The sequence below is a fragment of the Pangasianodon hypophthalmus genome, chromosome 3 (assembly GCF_027358585.1).
Source record: "Pangasianodon hypophthalmus isolate fPanHyp1 chromosome 3, fPanHyp1.pri, whole genome shotgun sequence".
Lineage (NCBI taxonomy): Eukaryota > Metazoa > Chordata > Actinopteri > Siluriformes > Pangasiidae > Pangasianodon > Pangasianodon hypophthalmus.
This window is the reverse complement of record NC_069712.1, coordinates 33,119,318-33,129,317: the sequence shown is the minus strand read 5'-3', so window position 1 is coordinate 33,129,317 and position 10,000 is coordinate 33,119,318. Positions and strand designations below refer to the sequence as shown.

The window sequence follows — 10,000 nt, the reverse complement described above, 5'->3', positions numbered from 1 at the left end:
AAAGAAAAGAAAGAAAAGACAGTTTTCATTTAAATTCCTTCATTCCCATTTTTCCTGTTGGACGTCACAGTGGCAACAGGTTGAGAAGGTCATTTCAGACTACTCTAACCCCAGCCACAGATTCCAGACTCCTAATCGATCCCCAGACGTTCCCAAGCCAAATGTGAGATGTAATCTCTTGAGCGTGTCCTGGGTCTGCCCCGGGGTCTCCGTCCAGGGGGACGTGCCTGAGCCGACTAGTGGAGCATCCTTGTAACGTACCCAAACCCCGTCAAGCACTTGTTTTCGATTTGGAGAAGCTGAGGCTCTACACCGAGGCTCTCCCCGATTGCTGAGCTCCTCATCCTGTCATTCCCCACAGCTTGGACAAAACAAGAATCATTAAAAAAATTTAGTTGCAATTTTGCTCCTGTTAGAGGTGCTGTCCATCCATAGATGTGGAGTGAACATCTGGAGAACATTGCTGACTTCAGCAGAAGTCACCAATTATCCATTTAAGAATGGTAGTATATGATAAAGAACATTAATTTGGAGGGAATCGTCAGCGTACGGTATGCTGGCTGAGAAAATCGTCAGTGTATTGTTGCTGAAGAAAATGGTGGTGTTTGACTGGTGAGGAAATTGTCAGCCTGCTGGCTGAGGAAATCGTCGGCGTGTGTTTACTAAGGAAATCGTCGGCATATGATTGCTGAGCCACATTGCTTGCTATGCGTCTTTTTAAAAGATCTGCTGGAGAATGGTGGGAGCTGATGAACGAATGGCAGTGTGAGCATGTTGGAGAACACTGGAAATGTGAAAATGCTGGAAAACGTTGCCAGGAATGCTCTCGTATCTTGTTTTTATTTGGAGCTGTGTGTGTGTGAGGGCAGCGTGGTGGTACAGCAGGTGGTGGCGTTGCCGCCTTATAGCTCCAGGGTCCCCGGTCTCATATTAAGCTCAGGTTACTGTCTGTGTGGATTTTGGCATGTGCACGCCATGTCCGAGTGGGTTTCCTCTGGGTTCTCCAGTTTCCTCCAACCTCCCAAAAAGCCAGTAGGTACACTGGTGACTCTAAATTGCACCTAGATGTGAATAAGTGTGTGAATGTGTGAGTACTTGGTGCCCTGCCATGGACTGGCATCTGATCCATAGTGTATTCCTGCATTCCTTCATATTCCACGATGTGTTTGCTGAAGAACATGTGTGTGAACCTGTTGGAGGTCCATCCTGGAAAATGTGGGTGTTGGATGGACTAATTTGGTGCATTGTTTTTGTTGGAGAACCTGAGTGTGTGTTTGCTGGGTCAGAAAATGTTGGATGGAAAATGTTTGGGGTGCGTCATGAGGAATGTTGACGTCTGTCCACTGGAACTGGAAAACGATGGCGTCAATGCGTTGGTCAGTGTTGCAGGAAAATGCTGGTGTTTGTTGTGGAATGTTGTTTGTTGGAGATTAGTTAGTTTGTGTTTGTTGGAGAATGTTACTGTTGTTGGAGATCGTTAATGTGTGTTTCTTGGAAAAACCCCAGTGAGCATTGGAAAAAAACGGCTGATGGATGGAGAAGGATTGGTGTGTGTTTAATGGAGAACATGGTGTGAATGACTGTATCCGATTGAGAACCTCAGCGTCCTGGTGGAGAATGTGATTGTGTGTGTTGGAGTACTTCTGTTGGGGAAATCAGGTGTGTGTTGGAAAAATGACAAGATGACGTCTGTTCACTGGAGAGTGATGGCATCTGACGGAGCACTTCACTGTTTTGTTCACAGTTGCACTTCTGATAGTTATTAACCCTGGATATATGAAGTATAGATTAAAAACATTGAATAAAACTATACCAGTACTATAAAGGGTGCTTCTGAAATCCACCAAGAGGCCTTTTCACTGAATTAACCCTAGTGTCTATTTCACTCCATCTCTCCATCTCTTGCTCTCCTTTACTCAGCCTTTTTTATCAGTCTTTCCCGCCGTTTCTGAAAGACTCATCTGTGAAAGAGGACGTCTATGGAGGAGAAAAAAAAAACGACAGCGGTGGATCATTAAGTCCAGACACTTGTCTTTTTTTCATATTTCATATTTAGTTACATAGCTCTGTTTCTTTGGCTCTCCGTACTTTTTTTTTCCCTTTACTTTTCCTTACTCTCTAACTTTCATCTCTCTCTCCGTCTGTGCCCTTTAGGTAACCGGATCCTTGAGGAAATATTGAGGCAATCCGACTCCTTCACCCAGAGCTCGAAAAGGACAATGCTCCTACAGTGTTACCAGATGTGCTGCCTCGAACGCTCAGTACAGGGGAGAAGCTAATGTGTGTGTGTGCGCAATGTGAAGGGGGCTTTTTTCGGAAAGTATCAGATAAGCCCTCCTCCCTCGGCCTCGTCTCATTCCCAAATCCAGCCGGTGTCGCGTTTCGCCGACAGGTCTGTGAGGGAGGAAAGAGGAGACGACCTCGTCCGGATCACCTTACCGTTTATGCTAGTGCCGAGCCAGGATCCCACTCACACACACATACACACACACACCAAGCCAGCAACCCACTCAAGGCCACATAGTACACATCACAGATCACTCAGCGGATGAAAAAAGCTCTCAGCTGCGTCGCTAGCTTCACTGATTTGTGCCGCTAATGGCTTAGCGCTAACCGTAATGTTACTGTGGATGCTAAGAGCGCTAAGCTTCATTTGTGCAAGCTAAAGCACTCACGCTTTACAGCCAAGAACATACCAATCAAACAAGCACCAACAAACCCAAGAGTTGTGTTGATGTGTCAGAACTGTGTGTGTGTGTTGGTTGGAAAGTTTCTAGAATGTTCTCCCACGTTCATCCTGATCCATTAGCCTTGTCAGTTCTACTGAACATTACGATGAAATGGAAACACTGAAATGTTGGTGTTTTATATGGTAGCTGGTGGAGAATGTCAGCGTGGGTTGGGGAAAGTTTCTGTTGGCCGCAGAATGTTCATGTCTAATGACCAGAGAATGTTGGTGTTTGATGATCAGAGAACATTGGCGTCTTTAATGTCTGGAGAACATTGTTGTTTGTCGTCTGGAGAACCTTGGTGTGTGTTGTCTGGAGACCATTGGTGTTTCTTGCCTGGAGAACCGTGGTGTGTGTTGTCTGGAGAACCGTGGTGTGTGTTGTCTGGAGAACGCTGGTGTGTGTTGTCTGGAGAACGCTGGTGTGTGTTGTCTGGAGAACGCTGGTGTGTGTTGTCTGGAGCAACAAAACTTTTGGTATTTGATGTCCAAAGACTGTTGGGGTTTGATGTCCAGAGAGAATTGATGTTTCATGTCCATGTTGCTGTTTGATGTCCAAACAATGTTGGTCTTTTATGCCCACACTGGTGTTTGTTGTCCAGTGAACATGGTGTTTGATGCCAGAGAACCCTGGTAAGTGGTTTATTAGGTTATGTTGGTGTTTGATGTAGAACAGTAGTGTTTGTTGTTGTCAGTGTGTTTGGAGATGTTTTGACTCTGTCTGACCGTGTTGTCAGTGTGTTTGGAGATGTTTTGACTCTGTCTGACCGTGTTGTCAGTGTGTTTGGAGATGTTTTGACTCTGTCTGACCGTGTTGTCAGTGTGTTTGGAGATGTTTTGACTGTGTCTGATGGTGTTCGATGGGAAAGGATGTATTTGTGTTACAGCTGAAACAGTGAATAGTGGATTTAAAGACGCATATTTTGGCGGTAGCTGATTTTTAAAAACTTGCTCTTGGCTTAGTGTGATCTTAGTGAGATTAGCTTTGTCTAGGAATAAAGTATAAAGTTATTGCCTTCAACACCGAAATTTCATACATCTGATTTTCTTTATTAGAAAAACAACACGGGCAAAATAATTTTAAAGGCAGAGGTGGAAATCTCGTACATGTAAATTAATATTTCCACTATTTTATCTGTGTAGCCGAGACTCATTGGCTCGATCTCCTGTCATTCATCCATCCACTGGTCTTTGATCTCATGGACGGCTGCACAACAGGTTGGGTTACACACCCGACACACAGCTGTGATCTTTACTCACACTCGTCCATATTTGTGTGTGTGGGTGTGTTTGTAGTGAGTATCAAATGGACGCACATTCCAATAAACCATTGTACTTTGGCGAAAAAAAAGTTAAAGCAATAATTATTATGCAGAAAATGTGATGCTCTAATATTCGTTCTAATATTCCTTAAATCCGTGTCTACTAAAGATGATTAATAATTAAAATAGACATTATTCCAGAACAGAATAACAAGATTGGCTTTTCCAAGAAGGACATATTCAAATCTGTTCCCATTAAGGGCCCTTAGAAGGCAGCTGTCTTACTGCTGTCTCAGAATAGGACATGCTTTACTGCACGCTGTCCCAAAGCCAACTCCTGACTGAAACACACACACAGTGATTTTTAAATGATAATTATATTTTAAATATCATGTAACAAGAAGTCAACTTCTACTTTTTCAGAAGAACTGTTCCTAGACTGAGTTTCCCTCCTGCACCACCAGGGGTCGCTGTGTAACACTTATAATAAAACATAACAACAAGAATCTCAAACTCTAAAGCAGTAAAGGACAAAACGTTTCAGGCATTTTCTCTATTTTCCAGAACAGACTTATAAAACTCAGCTGAGAATGAGCATTTTTTTAAATATTAAAATAATAACTGTCTCAAATCATATAATCGTGTTTTATCTGTGTTTTAGCTTTTTCTTGGCCCTCGGTGGGTTTGTTTTAGTGTGAGGTTTACCGATAGAAACTAAAAAACACTTTATTCTGCGCAAACTGAACGTTGTTCGCAAACTTAACCAGCATTGTTCGCTAACAATGCTAACGTTGTAATGTTTTTCATTTTAATGTAGAACCGCATACACACTGTAGATGTCCCGTATCTTTGTAACCATGACAGTTTTGTTCGCCACTGTTGATCTTCTACAAGCCCCGCCCCTTTCTTTTCATGTTGGGTGATGGGACAAGATTGGTGGAATGACTTATAAGGACATTTTAAAAAGGAAATTAAGAACATTACGCTATTGTTGCAGTGGTATGTGGCAAAGCACCAAGACTTGCTTTGGTAAGTCTCTTGTTACTTGTTAAATTTAAAATTTAAATATAAAATTACTATTTTTATAAAATTGTGTATAGCAGTGGGAATGTTTAGGCTCCACCTCTAATGATTCGGTGCGATTACGAATCGGAAAACAAGTCTTTCAAGAAATTGGTTCAATCAACAAAACATTTAGTGTGTTAGGTTTTTCCTTCATTAACTAATGTCAGGTGTAATATTCTGTATTTGATGTCTTCGATTCGTTTTGTTTTTCAATCTGTTGATTTTCGTTGGGTTTTGGACTTTCGTGTTGTTGCATCTCATTTTAACATTTTAACTTGAACTCTTTTTCTTTCATGACAATCTATAAATAACATGTATATTTTCCCCTTTTTCACTCAGAAGCCACAACTGCACAAGTTACTTCGAAATTAATAAAAAATATATATTTTATTTATTTATTTTTCCAAAGTACCTGAGAGACCGGAGAGATTTTTCTGGAACACACAGTGTCATGTTGGAGATGTTTGATGTTACAACACTAGTTTGACACTCCCTGTGTGTGTGGTATTGATTTGTTGATTAAATCAGTGACACACACACACACACACACACACACATACAGCAGTAAGTGTTGTTTATCCCAGCAATAAACACCAATGATCTGCTTAGCGATATAGGAGAGTGGGATGCAGATAACCTTCACTGACCTCTCTCACACACACACACACACTCACACACACTCACACAGAGTTTGATTTCTATACAAAGTCTGACTGTGCTTCCCTCTGAGGACGAGACACAGCAGTGACCTCAGACTGACACTTCTCATTTATCTGTGTGTGTGTGTGTGTGTGTGTGTGTGTGTGTGCATGTGCGTGTGTGTGTGGTTATAGCTAAAGTAAATCAGATGGAAAAGGGTTTATTTTCATCAACACATTTGCCACAGCTCCACTTGATGACAGAACCTGTCGGCGTCCCACCCCCTGACGACTGGTGTGTGTGTGTGTATAAGTATATGAGAGAAGGAAAGGGTATTTTGACAGCCACAGAAGCAACGCCTCCTTCACTAGGACTGACAGAGTGGCCACGCCTCCTTCACCGAGATGGACAGGTACAGAGGCCACACCTCTTTAACCCAACTGAGAAGCACAGAGGCCACGCCTCCTTCACTGTGACGCAATGCTTCTTTCACTGTGACTGACAGGTACAGAGGCCACGCCTCCTTCACTGTGACTGACAGGTACAGAGGCCACGCCTCCTTCACTGTGACTGACAGGTACAGTGGCCACGCCTCCTTCAGTGGGACTGGCAGGTACAGAGGCCACGCCTCCTTCAGTGTGACTACATAATAGCTGACACGGCGACCACAAACGGCATTTCAACTCTGTGTGTGTGTGTGAGTGTGTGTGTGTGTGTGTGTTAATGGTAGAGTTTAATGAGGGATGAATTAGACATATGCTGCTGCAGCACAGCAGACGAGGACACACACACACACACACGCACACGCACACTTCTGAATGTGAGAGCAAAGTGGTGAAGGGTGCCATATTTTCTGGGTAATAAGAAAAGTACATGAACGCTTGTTGCTAGGCAACATGGAAACCCTGACGCTGTGCATAAGCTAGCTACTGACTGAAGCTTATATTTAAGCTAACACAGAGCCGTAAAGGCTTTAATACAGACCGTGTAAAAGTGCAGAAACGGTGAAAACGAGAGAAAATTTTCGTGAAGATCTACGTTTTCCTCAGAAGTGTTGGTCAAAAAATGATATGTAATAAAAAGTGATATGTAATAAAGAATGCTAAAAAATAATTAAACGCGAGCGCTAACTGAACTTCCATGGGTTTGAGTTGTGAGGAAATGTTTACCTCTACCAGAAAGGAATCTCGTAACCATGGTTACACGCGACGCTTATTTGAACACAGCAAAATGTGCTCCACTTTTTTCCTATCCTTTAGCTAACGTTACAGTCATTTGTATATTGCGTATGTGAATTTAAATGTAAACATAACCGTGTAACATTTCAGTCAGGATGACGTACCTTGGTGTTGTTCAGCTGAGCCAATCCCGTGCAGGCGTTGGCCAACAGGAAGTCACCGCTCAGGACAGCCATCTTGTTTCCGAACTGCATGTCCTTGAGCGTCCCGTCTGAGAAGGTCCACTCCTTTAAATTCACAATCCCACGATGCACCAGGAACGCCGTGTGGATCAGCTCGGTGATCTCGGCCAGGCTACGCTGACTGACACACAGATAAAAAGAGAGAGAGTAATTTATTTTTATCTCTTTTTTTTATTTACACCAACTTTGTACAACATGTGGCAAAAGTTTAATAAGCTAGCTAATGTCAGATGTTAGCGATTTACGCCTATTATATTAACAATGTAAAAAAATAATCCACATTTCTCTCAGACTACTCCATCAGTTACTAGCATTAGTTGCTAACCCAACTTCTATGACTTCCACCATTTTGTGATCACGAGGCTGTGAGAAAATTTTGACTTGTCATGTTATGAATATGATAAGAGTCTGCTTTTCTATACTGGATTTTGGATTTATATTTGTGGAAAATGATGGATAAAACTTGGATCAGTTGTTAATGAACGTGATCAGAGGTCATAGGTGTGTGTGCGTGTTTACAATTCCCCATTAGACAACATCAGCTTCTCTTCATCACCACACGATTCCTCCATTTTTTTCTCCCCCATGGGGTCAGACGGCGTAATCTCGTGCTGATTCAGTTTTTCAGAGCCGTAATCAGCTCTCTGATGACCACTCCGCTGCCTCCTAACGTCCGTTAGTAATTACACATTACGTTTGGACGCTTATTTATCATCAGATGCTTTTTTTTCTCAGTGGTGTTTTTTTTTTTTTAAAGACGTCTTTCTGTTTAATCACATCTATTGTTCACAGCACTAGTTCTCTAAGTACCTCAGGTTTTTTTAGCACACATTTTACAACCGACACACTAAACACGCCGTTTATGACAATGACAACGTTAAAATCATTTGTTTGTGTTACGCTGAGTTTCACTTTAATTCCACCGTATTAAACACAGAGTAGAGTCGGAGCGAGAGAGGCTACATTACGGCGTGCCTCTTCACATTTATAAGGTAAAATTTGGTAAAATCTTTCTTTTGGTCTAAATAATATTCTATACTCAACATTTGGCCTTCTCTCTTTCAAAGATGGGAAACAGACCTGCACTAGGAGTGGCAGCCACACAGGCCACACCTCCTTCAAAGAGACTGACAGATAGAGAAGCCACGCCTCCTTCGCAAAGACTGAAAGGCACAGAGGCCACACCTCCTTTAAAGAGACTGGTGGACACAAAGGCCACGCCTCCTTCACTGAAACTGCTGGCATAGAGACTGCGCCTCAGTCAGTAGAGCTATTAGGCACAGAGGCCACTGACAGAGAGACTGACAGATGCAGAGGCCACGCCTCCTTCTCTAGGACTGACAGCCACAAAGGCCACGCCTCCTCTAAGGAGAATGACAGACACAGAGGCCACGCCTTCTTCAAAGAGACTGACAGACACCAAGGCCACACCTTCTTCAAAGAGACTGTTAGAGAGGCCACACCTCCTTTAAAGAGACTGACAGACAGAGGCCACACCTCCTTCAAAGAGACTGAGAGCCACAGAGGCCACGCTTCCTTCAAAGAAACTGGCAGACACAGAGGCCACGCCTCCTTCTCTAGGACTGACAGCCACACAGGCCACGCCTCCTTCACTGACACATCAGAATCCATTTAAACAGAACAATATGACTTTCTGCGCTTGTGGACTCTTCTGCGTACATTTTGAAGTCCCTTTGCCGCGGCTGACATGAAAATCCACGCCACGTTTGATCATTTCAAACTCGCCGAGTGAACCTCGTGCACTAAAATGAACAGCAGGAAGCAAATCTCAATCCCATTTTCCACCTCGACACTCATCTGTGCTTCCTGTGTGTCTGCTGGAGCCAGGGGGCGGAGCCGAGCGGAGAATATAAATAGCTTTGAGACTCAGTTGCTGGGCAACCAATGCCACAGAGCTGGGAGGTACCGCCCACCCCCCCGCCCCCCCCAGACACGCCCACTTTCTCCATGCACTGCATTTGCTCTGCGAATTTAACTCACACACACACACACAGAGGGTAACCTAGTGTAACGTATTTAATCACTTCTCATGTAAGGGCTTTTGTCTACCTGCAGCCTGATAATTCACAAGAAAAAAATCCCAGCATGCAACCTGAACAGTGGTCGCCCCCTCGTCCTCGTTAGGATAATAATACACGGAGAAAATGTTTTTCTTTGAGTCAGGTAGTACTCCTGCGCTGTTATCTGATCCTGATTTGAGTGCGCTGAGGAAATAAAGAGGATGCAGAAAGGAGGCATGAGAGACGGCGATGATTCTCTTTTCTCCTGCTAGATACGAATTCATTTATTCGTAAATTCGTTCGTAGGAGCATTTAGACAAGAAGTGTGGTGATTAAGAAAATCCGGTTAATTCGTAAAAAAAACGTTCGTATCTTGACTTTGTGTGATTTTTTTTTTATACACTGACGTTTAAACTGAAAGAAGGTCTTCGGTAGCTGACACGCTGCAAAGGCGGAGCTGCGTTACAGGGAGAATTAGGAAGCGTTCTTTCACCATTTAGTCGCCATTTTGACGTTTTCGTCTCTCTCTGAGCTTTTATGAAGTTTTGTGGGTGTGGCTAAACGTAACTGCACCGTGAAGCTTTTGGTATTTTATGGCTGATCGGCGTTTATCAACACGTGAGTATGAAAAACTTCAGCATATATTTTGAGTTCGGTTTGTCCGAAAATATTTAGACAACATTAATAAAAAGACAGATAAACAAGGCTTGCTGAAGGTTTTAAAGATCCATCGCGTCACTAACCGATAGCGTAAATATTTCCTCTAAATCGACTCAACAGCGAGCGCGTGCAAACTAGCCAGCACCAGGAAATTTTTTAATGATCAATAAATTCTAAAGGAGAATAATGAAGTGTTTCAGAGCTT

The 10,000-nt window shown here is 43.1% G+C and overlaps 1 protein-coding gene across 2 annotated transcripts in view; it reads right to left on the bottom strand.

Annotated features, from left to right (window-relative positions):
* Positions 1 to 10,000, bottom strand: part of pdss2 (prenyl (decaprenyl) diphosphate synthase, subunit 2) — a 35,840-nt gene that overhangs the window by 8,793 nt on the left and 17,047 nt on the right. For both annotated transcript variants that reach the window (XM_053232918.1, XM_053232917.1), the window contains exon 4: positions 7,037 to 7,235. In XM_053232918.1, coding sequence (XP_053088893.1) covers positions 7,037 to 7,235 — 199 coding nt within the window. The remainder of the gene's footprint in view (positions 1 to 7,036; positions 7,236 to 10,000) is intronic.